Source organism: Cervus canadensis, chromosome 6 (assembly GCF_019320065.1).
Source record: "Cervus canadensis isolate Bull #8, Minnesota chromosome 6, ASM1932006v1, whole genome shotgun sequence".
Taxonomy (NCBI): domain Eukaryota; kingdom Metazoa; phylum Chordata; class Mammalia; order Artiodactyla; family Cervidae; genus Cervus; species Cervus canadensis.
Genome location: NC_057391.1, coordinates 846,628 through 859,769, shown reverse-complemented (window position 1 = coordinate 859,769; position 13,142 = coordinate 846,628). Strand labels below are relative to the sequence as shown.

The 13,142-nt window shown below is 38.6% G+C and overlaps 1 protein-coding gene across 12 annotated transcripts in view; it reads left to right on the top strand.

Moving 5' to 3' along the window:
* The window catches only part of APC (APC regulator of WNT signaling pathway), a 129,267-nt gene that overhangs the window by 78,945 nt on the left and 37,180 nt on the right, over positions 1-13,142 (top strand). For all 12 annotated transcript variants that reach the window (XM_043470614.1, XM_043470610.1, XM_043470613.1 and 9 more), the window contains one exon: positions 8,293-8,376. In XM_043470614.1, the coding sequence (XP_043326549.1) occupies positions 8,293-8,376 (84 nt within the window). The remainder of the gene's footprint in view (positions 1-8,292; positions 8,377-13,142) is intronic.

The window sequence follows — 13,142 nt, the reverse complement described above, 5'->3', positions numbered from 1 at the left end:
TGACTTTTGATTAGATATACATTGAATTTATAAATTAATTTCAGGAGAATTTATATCTTTACAGTATGAAGATTGGATCTTGGTTGAAAGGTTGGTCTCTGGATTCTAATTCCCTGGCACTTATCAGCACGGTGATCTTGTTTAAACTCTGCCTCAGTTTTCTCATTGGTAAAATGTAGAAAATGATTCCCTGTAAAAAATATAAGGATTAAATGAGTTAATATGCATAAAACCCTTGGAGTTTAGCAAATTCCAAGTAAATATTAGGTATTGTTACTCGTTTTGTATCTCTCCATTCATTTGGGTCTTATTTTATGCCCTTCAGAAAAGTTTTACAACATTCTTCATAAAACTCTTGTTGTTCAATTGTTAAGTCATGTCCAACTCTTTGCAACCTCATGGTCTACAGCATACCAGGCTTCCCTGTCCTTCACTTTCTCCCACAGTTTGCTCAAATTCATGTCCAGTGAGTCTGTGATGCTATCCAAAGGTCTCATCCTCTGTTGCCCATATTCTTCATGAAACTTTTTTTTTTTTCATATTCTTCATGATACTCTTATGCATCTTTTTTTTTTCATTTATTCCTAAATATCTTAGTTTTTGTTGCTACTGTGAATGGGATTTTCTCTAGTTACATTACTAAATTTGATGTGTCCAGGAGTCTTCCTGAACTCTTTTGTTAGATTGTCTCAGTAGTTTAAGATTTCCTTGGATTTTCCATTTCGATGTTAAATTGTCTCCAAGTAATGACAGTTTTGTCTTTTCCAGTCCTTTTTTCCCTCTTTGTATTATATAAGAAATGTAATACATCTTTGAATAAAGCAATGATAATTGGTCTTCTTCATCTTGCCTTGGCTTTAAAGAGAATTCTGAAATTTCACGATTAAGTATGTTGTTTACTTAAGGTTTTTGATACCATTTATCACGTTAAGGAATTTACCTTCTATTCCTAATTTCTTGAGAGCTGTCCTGAATTCATTCTGAACTATTCAGTTCACTTCTGTTCAGTCGCTCAGTTTTGTCGGACTCTGCAACCCCATGGACTGCAGCACACCAGGCCTCCCTGTCCATCACCAGCTCCTGGAGTTTACTCAAGCTCATGTCCATTAAGTCAGTGTTGCCATCCAACCATCTCATCCTCTGTTGTCCCCTTCTCTTCCCGCCTTCAGTCTTTCCAGCATCAGGGTCTTTAAATGAGTCAGTTCTTCACATCAGGTGGCCAAAGTATTGGAGTTGAATCTTCAGTGTCAGTCCTTCCAATGAATATTCAGGACTGATTTCCTTTAGGATGGACTGGTTGGATCTCCTTGCAGTCCAAGGGACTCTCAAGAGTCTTCTCCAACACCACAGTTCAAAAGCATCTATGCTTCGGCACTCAGCTTTCTTTAAGTCCTACTCTCATATCCATGCATGACTACTGGAAAAGCCATAGCTTTGACTAGCCGGGCCTTTGTTGGAAAAGTGATGTTTCTGCTTTTTAATGTGCTGTCTAGGTGGGTCATAAATTTTCTTCCAAGGAGCAACCGTCTTTCCTTTCACGGCTGCAGTCACCATCTGCAGTGATTTTGGAGCCCAAAAAAATAAAGTCTGTCACTGTTTCCATTGTTTCCCCCATCTATTTGCCATGAAGTGATGGGACCAGATGCCATGATCTTAATTTTGATGTTGAGTTTAAAGCCAACTTTCTCACTCTCCTCGTTCACTTTTATTAACAGGCTCTTTAGTTCTTCTTCACTTTGTGCCATAAGGGTGGTGTCATCTGCATATCTGAGGTTATTGATATTTCTCCCAGCAATCTTGATTCCAGTTTGTGCTTCTTCCAGCACAGCGTTTCCCATGATGTACTCTGCATAGAAGTTAAATAAGCAGAGTGACATTATACAGCCTTGATGTACTCATTTTCCTATTTGGAACCAGTCTGTTGTTCCATGTACAGTTTTAACTGTTGCCTCCTGACCTGTATACAGATTTCTCAAGAGGCAGGTCAGGTGGTCTGGTATTCCCATCTCTTTCAGAATTTGCCAGTTTGTTGTGATCCACACAGTCAAAGGCTTTGGCATAGTCAATAAAGCAGAAATAAATGTTTTTTCTGGAACTCTCTTGCTTTCTCGATGAGTCAGCAGGTGTTGGCAATTTGATCTCTGGTTCCTCTGCCTTTTCTAAATCCAGTTTGAACATCTGGAAGTTCATGGTTCACATACTGTTGAAGTCTGGTTTGGAGAATTTTGAGCATTACCTTGCTAGCATGTGAGATGAGTGCAATTGTGTGGTAGTTTGAGCATTCTTCAGCATTGCCTTTCTTTGGGATTGGAATGAAAACTGACCTTTTCCAGTCCTGCAGCCACTGTTGAGTTTTCCAAATTTGCTATCATATTGAGTGCAACACTTGCATAGCATCGTCTTTGAGGATTTGAAATAGCTCAACTGGAATTCCATCACCTCCACTAGCTTTGTTCATAATGATGCTTCCTAGGGCCCACCTGACTTCACATTCCAGGATGTCTGCTCTAGGTGAGTGATCATATCATTTTGATCATCTGGGTTGTGAAGATCTTTTTGTACAGTTCTTCTGTGTATTCTTGCCACCTCTTCTTAAAATATTCTGCTTCTGTTAGGTCCATACCATTTCTGTCCTTTATTGTGCCCATCTTTGCATGAAATATTCCCTTGGTATCTCTAATTTTCTTGACGAAATCTCAAGTCTTTCCCTTTCTGTTGTTTTCCTCTATTTCTTTGCATTGATCACTGAGGAAGGCTTTCTTGTCTCTCCTTGCTATTCATTGGAACTCTGCATTCAAATGAGTGTATCTTTCCTTTTCTCCTTTGCCTTTCACTTCTCTTCACAGCTATTTGTAAGCCCTCCTCAGACAACCATTTTGCCTTTTTGCATTTCTTTTTCTTGGGGATGGTCTTGCTCCCTGTCTCCTGTACAATGTCACAAACCTCCGTCCATAGTTCCTCAGGCTCTCTGTCTATCAGATCTAATCTCTTGAATCTGTTTCTCACTTCCACTGCATAGTCGTAAGGGATTTGATTTAGGTCATATCTGATTGGTCTGGTAGTTCTTCCCTACTTTCTTCAGTTTAAGTCTGAATTTGGCAATAAGGAGTTCATGATCTGAGCCACAGTCAGCTCCCGGTCTTGTTTTAGCAGACTGTATAGAGCTTCTCCATCTTTGGATACAAAGAATATAATCAGTCTGATTTCAGTGTGGACCATCTGGTGAAAACCATGTGTAGAGTCTTCTCTTGTGTTACTGGAAGAGAGAGTTTGCTATGATCAGTGCGTTCTCTTGGCAAAACTCTATTAGCCTTTGTCCTGCTTCATTCTGTACTCCAAGGCCAAGTTTGCCTGTTACTCCAGGTGTTTCTTGACTTCCTACTTTGCATTCCAGTCCCATGTAATGAAAAGAACATCTTTTTTTGGGTGTTAGTTCTAGAAGGTCTTGTAGGTCTTCATAGAACTGTTCAACTTCAGCTTCTTCAGCATTACTGGTCGGGGCATAGACTTGGATTACCATGATACTGAATGGTTTGCCTTGGAAACGAACAGAGATCATTCTGTCGTTTTTGAGACTGCACCCAAGCATTTCAGGTGCTTTTGTTGACTATGACATTTCTTCTAAGGGATTCTTTCACACAGTAGTAGATATAATGGTCATCTGAATTAAATTCACCCATTCCAATCCATTTTAGTTCGCTGATTCCTAAATTGTTGACGTTCACTCTTGCCATCTCCTGTTTGACCACTTCCAGTTTGCCTTGATTCATGGACCTAGCATTCCTATGCAGTATTGCTCTATCAGCATTGGACTTTGCTTCCATCACCATCACATCCACAATGAATGTTGTTTTTGCTTGGCTCCATCTTGTCAGTCTTTGTGGAGTTATTTCCAGGAGCATAGTGGGCACCTACCAACCCAGGGAGTGCATCTTTCAGTGTCCTATCTTTTTGCGTTTTCATGTTGTTATTGGGGTTCTCAAGGCAAGGATAGTGAAGTGGTTTGCCATTCCCTTCTCCAGTGGGCCATGTTTTGTCAGAACTGTCCACCATGACCCATCCGTCTTGGTTGGCCCTACAAGGCATGCTCATAGTTACATTGAGTTAGACAAGGCTGTGGTCCTGTGATCAGTTTGGTTAGTTTTCTGTGATTGTGGTTTTGAGTCTGTTTGCCCTCTGATGGATTAGGATAAGAGGCTTATGAAGCTTCCTGATGGGAGAGACTGACTGAGGGGGAAACTGGGTCTTGTTCTTTTTGGCGGGGGGCCATGCTCTGTGAATCTTTAATCCAGTCCTCTGTTGAAGGGCAGGGCTGTGTTCTCTCCCTGTTACATATCTGAGGCCAAACTATGGTGGAGGAAGTGAAGATAATGGCGACCTCCCTCAAAAGGTCGCATGCATGCACTGCTACACCCAGTGCCCCTGACCCTGCAGCAGGCCACTGCCGACCCCTGCTTCTGCCAGAGACTCCTGGACACTCCCGGGCAAGTCTGGGTCAGTCTCTAGTGGGGTCACTGCTCCTTTCTCCTGGGTCCTGGTGTGCACACGAGGTTCTCTTTGTGCCCTCCCAGAGTCTGTTTCCCCGGTCCTGTGTGAGTTCTGGCAGCTCTATGTTGGGTTAACGGCGACCTCCTCCAAGACGGCTTATGCCGTGCTCAGGTCTGCTGCCCTCAGAGCCCCTGCCCCTGCAGCAGTCCACTGCTGACCCGTAGTTCACAGGAGACACCCAGACACAGTTCTGTCTCCGTCTCTGTGGGGTCTCTGGGTCCTGGTGCACATAAAGTTTGTCTGAGCCCTCTGAGTGTCTCTGGCGAGTATGGGGTTTCATTCTACATGGTATTTCAATATATATATCAAACTATATTACTAAATAATTTTTATATCAGTTTTTCAAAAGTCACACTATGTCTATATGCCTGAAAAATTAAGCATGTTGCACTTTATTTAATTTCATAAATATTCAAGATTGTCATACAGAGAATGGAAAGAAATGCTACTGGCTTCTTCCATTTTATGTTGAGTAACGAAAGCACAAAGGTTATTGTGGAAGCAATCATCAAGGTGTAGACTTGATTACAGGGTCTAGTGACCTAATAGCAATACAGAAATATAGTTCTGTGAAGAGGAATGTTAGATATATTTTCCTGTTTTCATCCTCTAAATATTAAAGTTTTTGACTTGGGACTTTATTGGTGAGGGGGAGCTGGTTATATATAGAGAGGAAACAATGAAATATTATGAAACTAATAAGTGTAGATAGTTTTGTTGTTTCTGTAATGCCAGGATGTATTTAGTGTCTGATGTAGAAGTAATCACTCATCTCTGCAAAATCTTTAGAGAGCTACTAAAAGTATTTCTTCTTCAGCATGTTTTCATGGTGAAAATTGGACATGGTAAAATGTCTTAATTAGAGAATATTATTTACCTTCAGTTCAGTTCAGTCGCTCAGTCGTGTCAGACTCTTTGTGACCCCATGAATCGCAGCACACCAGGCCTCCCTGTCCATCACCAACTCCCGGAGTTCACCCACATTCATGTCCATTGAGTCGGTGATGCCATCCAGCCATCTCATCCTCTGTCGTCCCCTTCTCCTCCTGCCCCCAGTTCCTCCCAGCATCAGGGTCTTTTCCAATGAATCAACTCTTCGCATGAGGCGGCCAAAATATTGGAGTTTCAGCTTCAGCATCAGTCCTTCAATAAATATTCAGGACTGATGTCCTTTAGGACAGACTGGTTGGATCTCCTTGCAGTCCAAGGGACTCTCAAGAGTCTTCTCCAACACCACAGTTCAAAAGCATCAATTCTTCAGTGCTCAGCTTTCTTCACAGTTCAACTCTCACATCCATACACGACCACTGGAAAAACCATAACCTTGACTAGATGGACCTTTGTTGACAAAGTAATGTCTCTGCTTTTTAATATGCTATCTAGGTTGGTCATAACTTTCCTTCCAAGGAGTGAGCATCTTTTAATTTCATGGCTGCAATCACCAACTGCAGTGATTTTGGAGCCCAGAAAAATAAAGTCTGACACTGTTTTCACTGTTTCCCCATCTATTTGCCATGAAGTAATGGGACCAGATGGCATGATCTTAGTTTTCTGAATGTTGAGCTTTAAGCCAACTTTTTCACTCTCCTCTTTCACTTTCATCAAGAGGCTCTTTAGTTCTTCACTTTCTGCCATAAGAGTGGTGTCATCTGCATATCTGAGGTTATTGATATTTTTCCCCGCAATCTGGATTCCAGCTTGTGCTTCATCCAGCCCAGCGTTTCTCATGATGTACTCTTCATATAAGTTAAATAAGCAGAGTAACAATATACAGCCTTGATGTACTCCTTTTCCTATTTGGAACCAATCTGTTGTTCCATGTCCAGTTCTAACTGTTGCTTCCTGACCTGCATATAGGTTTCTCAAGAAGTGGATCAGGTGGTCTGGTGTTCCCATCTCTTTCAGAATTTTCCACAGTTTTTTGTGATCCACACAGTCAAAGGCTTTGGCATAGTCAATAAAGCAGAAATAGATGTTTTTCTGGAACTCTCTTGCTTTTTCGATGTTCCAGCAGATGTTGGCAATTTGATCTCTGGTTCCTCTGCCTTTTCTAAAACCAGCTTGAACGTCTGGAAGTTCACAGTTTACATATTGCTGAAGCCTGGCTTGGAGAATTTTGAGCATTACTTTACTAGCATGTGAGATGAGTGCGATTATTTACCATAAGTTCACTATTTTCAGAATCGTGATAGAGAATTAGCATAGTTGTAGTGTTACAACAGAGGGACTGAGGGAGGAAGTTTTCTTTTTTGGTTAGCACAACTGTTTTGAGCTTTTCCAAAAAACAGCAATAATAATGATTCCTACTATGGCAATAAAATCATAAGGACATTGTATTTAAACAAAACTGTGTATGATCCAAGGGTAAGTTTTGTATGTAAGTTTTTTAGCTGTATATACTTAAAGCTATTTGTTATAATACTTTAATTATCTATTGAAGTATACATGCTCAAAAATCTTTCATTGATGGGTACATAATCATAAAAAGTTTGCAAATCACTCCATCTATTTTCTGACACTTTTTCCTCATTGAAACAATTACTCTTACAATACAGTTTTTTATACCAATGTTATAATGTCAATTATGGAATTCTGGCAGATGATGATATAATATTGGCAGTACTTATTTTTAAAACATATGTACTTGAAAACATTTCCCACATTTTTCATTCCACATTGTTTGATCTGTAGTTACTGCTTTGTGTTCACTTGAAGATCTCAGTATATGGGGGAAGCAATAACTCCTACCATCATTGTGATCTTTAGTGTTGGGAGTAATGTTTAGCTGAAGTATTTGGGAAAGCTAACTCTGAAAGGTACTGCTGACCTGTAATAGGAATAACTTTAGGGAAGATTATTCTTATTGTTTACATATTGGTGCTTCTTAAAAAAAAATCAGATGCTCTTTCTCTTTACAGGATGCCATACTTTATATAAACCCATTATACTGTACTGACATTTGAATTAATATAAAAGTTTAAATTCAGATGTAATTTTCTTTTTGAAAGTTTTTGAGAACAGCTTTTATATACCAATTTCACACTGTTATGTGTCATTTGTTGTTCAGTTGCTCAGTCATGTCCAGGTCTTTGCTGCTCTGTGAACTGCAGCACGCCAGGCCTTCCTGTCCTTCACTGTCTCCCTGAGTTTGCTCAAACTCATGTCCGTTGAAATCCATGATGCCATCCAACCATCTTATCCTCTGTCGTCCCCTTCTCCTTCTGCCTTCAATCTTTCCCAGCATCAGGGTCTTTTCCAGTGAGTTGGCTCTTCGCATCAGGTGGCCAAAGTATTGGAGCTTCAGTTTCAGCATTAGTCCTTCCAGTGAATATCCAGGACTGATCTCCTTCAGGATGGACTGGTTGGATCTCCTTGCAGTCCACGGGACTCTGAAGAGTCTTCTCCAACACCACAGTTCAGAAGCATCAGTTCTTTGGCGCTCACCTTTCTTTATGGTCCAAGTAGATACATAACTTGCATTTGTACAGTTTTCCTAAATTTAGGGATCTGTTTTATAAAGTTAGATATGTTAAAAAGTTGAACTGATGCACTGATGTCCTCAGTATATGAATATGTATATGTATCTAATTCTCACATAAGAATGACTTGGCATAGAAAAAAAGAATGATTTGATATAATCCTACTTTTAAATGGTAACCATAGAATGGTTAATGTTAAATTAATATTAAAAACTAATGTTTTTAAATAAAAATAGATCTAATTTGGTTACTTATTTTATTTTAGCGAAGAATAACCAGAATTCAACAAATAGAAAAGGACATACTTCGTATACGACAGCTTTTACAGTCCCAAGCAACAGAAGCAGAGGTTAGTGAATTGTCTCTTTTGTTTGCAGATATAATGATAGATGGTTGTTCTAAGGAAAGAAAATATGTATAATTAGCATGGTGTCATTGAAATAGATGCTCTAGAGAATTGAGACACTTGATAAGCTTTTTCATTAAATTAAGTATAGATTTAAAAAACCTATACTAGTATGATTTCTTCATAACTTTTATGCAATTAAAGCTTATAGAGCCATAAATAGATACCTTACTTCAGTTATCTGTTTACATATAATTTGGCTACTAACAGTTTGTCAATAAGCTATCTCCTTATGTAATCCATAGTAAAAATTGATCATATACATTTATCTATGCTTACTTTACAAACTTCATTAAAATGACGGTAAAAGGGTAAAATGAAAAAGCACAAATACCAGGGAAGGTGACAACTAATAAAATTTGGAGAACTGCAGAGCAGATAAACAAATCATTTTTCTAGATTATGGTAGAGAGCTGACCCCAGAGTGAGCAGTAGGAGGTCACAAAGCAGCTCATTTTACACTGTGGAGCCCTGAAAGTTTCCAGAATTGGTTACACTAGGTACTTCTGGATATGAGGATTAAAAAGGGGGTTAAAACCGTATTTGTCAGCTCTTCAGCTGAAATTTGGTTTTGATCACTACACAGAAGGATGGGGTATAAAAAACTATCCCTTCAGCTATCTGTTTATAGCCACTGAATTTGGGCACTTGTCACTTTGTTTATGGGTAAGTAAAAAGAAAACCTACATGGAACTTAAATGAACTATTGCTGAATAAGGAAAAGTAGCATGTGGGAGGCTCAGAGAAAATAAAGTATTTCTTCTTAAGTCAACTACAGGATGACTTGTCTCTCTGCAATAAGAGCAAAAAGTGTTGAATAAAAGTCCACATTGAACAATACAGAATTGTTGCTAGGAAAAATTGGCTCAGTATTTGGGGATACATCAATGCAGTTTCTAATGTGCAGCCAGATTGAGACTCACATTCCAGATCATGCAGGGAAAAAAGAAGAGAATGCAAAGAATGAAATATCAACCTAGTGCTTTATTCTAACTATAATTACTAAAAACATGATGAAGTGCTTGTTGATATTTTTAAATGTTTATGAGATACAAAATAGTATGTACACTTTGATCCCATTTTTTAATATGCACAAACAGTCTATCAGAAATAATATGAAAAGGCAGGTAACCATTGTTAATACCTCCTTGTTTTTTTAGTTTGGCCAGTTTTGTAATGTTGTAATAGTAACTGTACAGCTTTTACAGTGAGAGAAAACTTTAGTATGGGAAACAAATCTGACGTGTCCTTTCATCACCAGCATGCTTCCCAGGTAGCTCGATGGTAAAGAATCCGCCTGCCAGCCCAGGAGACGCCAGGTTCTATCACTGGGGCGGGAGATTCCCTGGAGAAGGAAATGGCAACCCACTCCAGTACCCTTCCCTAGGAAATCCAGTAGAAAGAGACACCTGGTGGCCTACCGTCCATGGGGTTGCCAAGGAGCCGGACATGACTGGCAGCTAAACCTTAGCAAACAGCACTTAGGCCAGCCCTGGGAGTCTGACCGGATAATGAACAGTTCTGTTAGGAGGCAGAACTTAGTGCAGGCCCGTTTACACGCAGAGAAGACAGCTAATTCTAGTGTCAAAAAGCATAATTTTGAAAGCAGTGTCTTTTAAGACTCTGGTCATGCATGCCTTGCTTTTTAAATATCTTAGAAGCTTTGGCTTCAGTACATTTGAATCTGAAATATGTAGAGACATGTACTTGCTAAGTAGTCAAGTTCAGTGTGATAGTCATATTGCTAAAAGTAGTTTAACTTGGATGTTTTAAGTCAGTATGAACCAAATATTTGTAATATACAGACTGTGTCCTTTTTGCAATATTAACTCTTCAGTACTGTTTTTTTCCTTCCAAAATAAAACAAAACTATCTCTCTACTCCTTTTTCAGTGTCATTGGCATTGCTGTATGTGGCATTCTGGTTATTATGGCCCCTTTGGGTTTCCAGGGTAGTTTATCTGTGGTGTTTTTTTTTTTCCCCTTGATCAAAATTACTATACTCTATTTTTAAAACTGTTTTTAGAGAGGCAACTTTTGTTTTTTATTGAGCAGCACTGCATTTATATTTTCTTTTTATATATATTTTTTCTGCTTTGAGTGTTTGCTGTTGTTTTTCTAGCTTCTTTAGTTATAGTTAGCTTTTATTCACCATCTTTCTTGTATTATGATTTTTACTGTTTGGCTGCATCAACAGGGTTGTTTTTTTTTTTTTCTAAATCAATATTTACATTTATTTTTTCTACTTGATTGACTCTTTCATGTGTGTTAAATAGCCTTCCTTGCTGTTAGTATTACTGCACGGGGCTTCTTTTGGTCTTCATTTGCCTGGTATAATATACCCACTGTCAGTACATTTCCAAACTTTACCAACATTCTGGCCTCTAGAAATTCCTAAGAAAAATTGTCATTTGTTAATAATAGTTCTCATTGTCAGCACAATTATAAGTTTATTGCAGGTTGGGGGCTTGTTTGTGTTTTTTTATCTGTTCAAGATTTCATTTATATCATTGGATTTGGGACCAACTGTCTACCACCGTAACCTAGTCTGTTCTTGTTTCTTTTTGTTATAAAAATGGCCATATTTTTCATAGCCTTAACTCGTTACATTTATTCAGTGAATATAAACTAAAAGAAGGTATCATGTCTTATTTAAGAAAGAAAGGTTTTTAACTTTGCTGTTTGCTATTTCTTTATTACTATCAGAAGGAGAAGCTAGAAAATGGAGAAAACTGGGGATCAGATACTCATAAGTTAGTTTACATACAGTATTGAGAAGAAAAGATGTCTGCCAAATAATTTCTCCACCATGAAGCATCTTATAACACTATCTTTGCCCTACCTGCTAACAATTCTGGTTTAAGATCTAGATGCAGAATATAACTCAGATGATATAACTATTGCACTGGATTCAAATCTCAGAAGTTCCAAGAGGGTACATGAGGCAACCAGTCCTACCACTTTCTTTTGTATTCTATAGGTTATTTACTGACAAATGTATACATTTGGGGGGGAGGGGCCCCAAAAGATGGGAGCTATAAGGAAAATTGTGGCATGATTTAATAATCTCTAGAAAATAGCCAATGAGAAATAGTTTTTAAAATCCCAAGCAGAGTACTCTTATAACTCATTAATAAAGAGACAACCCAACTTACAAATGGGCTAAAGATTTGAATACACATTTCACCAGAAAAATACATAGGAATGGCTAATAAGCACATGAAAATAGGCTCAACGTCATTGGATGTTAAGGAAGTCAAGTTAAAACCACAATGCTATATCACTATACTCACTAGGATGGCTGTAATCATGAGGAAAACAATAAGCATTGGCAAGGATGTGGATAAATAGAAGCTGTCATATGTTGCTGATGGGAATGTAAAATGGTTCAGCCACTTGGAAAAGTTTGGCAGTTATCTAAAGTATTAAAGGTACAGTTACCATATGACCCAGCAATTCCACTTCTAGCTATCTAAGAGAAATGAGCACATATGTCCACACAGAGAGTTTAATTTGAATATTCATGGAAGTATTATTCACAGTAGCCCAAAAGTAGAAAAATGCAAAAGTGTATCAACTGGTAAATCAATAAATAAAATGTATACTGTTACAATGTAATACTACTTGGCAATTAAAAGGAACAAATTGTTGACACCCACTATAACTGAAGTGAACCTCAAAAACATTATACTGAGTAAAAGTAGCTAGACATGTAAGTCCGTATATTCCATTTACAATAAACGTACAGAAAAGACGAGTTTACAGGGCAGAGTCATAGTTACTTGGAGCTGTGAGTGGGAATGGGGATTACCTATAAATGAGCATGAAGGATCTTTTTAGAATGATGAAAATGGTCTAAAACTGAAATATGGTGATTCTTGGTAAGTTTATTCAAAGCCATTGAGTTGTACACTTAAAGTGGGTGAATTGCTTAAAGGCATTTTAAATCCAACATACCCAAAGCATAATTAATGATGGTCTCCTCCTAAGTCCTCCTTGTGACCCCCACATCCTCCAAATCCTCATTCTCCTTTAGTATTATCTGTCTCCATGAATGGTAGGTACCACCATTATCCAGCTGTGTGAGCTAAGAAACAGAAGAGTAGTTTGTGACCCCAGATCTCTTCTTCCGCTCACTATCCAGTCTGTCGTGCAGTCCTTCAGATTGACCTCTGTCTCCACGGCTCTTATCTGCATCAGTGCTTCCCTGGGTGTAAAGGACTGTCATCTCCCACTTACTTTAATATTTAGTCTGCAAGTTGATCTCTTGTGTTTCCCATCTACTTAGACCATTCAAAATTTGAATTTAAATGATCAGAATACATGCACCTTTTTCCTTTAGAGTATTGGTCATGTGGGGGCATGAGTGCCATATGAGAATCACACTAAAATTCAACAAAATCATTAAGTTCCTTTTTTTAACCATCTCTCTGTTCTACTCTTCACACTGTAATTCTTTGATATCCTAGAGCAAACCATGTTCCTCCCGTCACAGCTCCTTTGCATATGGTCTCTATTTCCCTAAATCTTTGCATGTGGTCTCTGTTTCCTTCATCCTCTGCTGTATCCCGTTTCCTAGAACTCCTGTTTATATTTTAGATCTCAGTCCAAACAGCACTTCCTAAGAGAGCGCTTCCCCGGACTCCCACAATGTCTGATGTCCCTCTGTTATGTATCCTTACAGGCACCTCCTGCTCTTTTTTCAGTGCT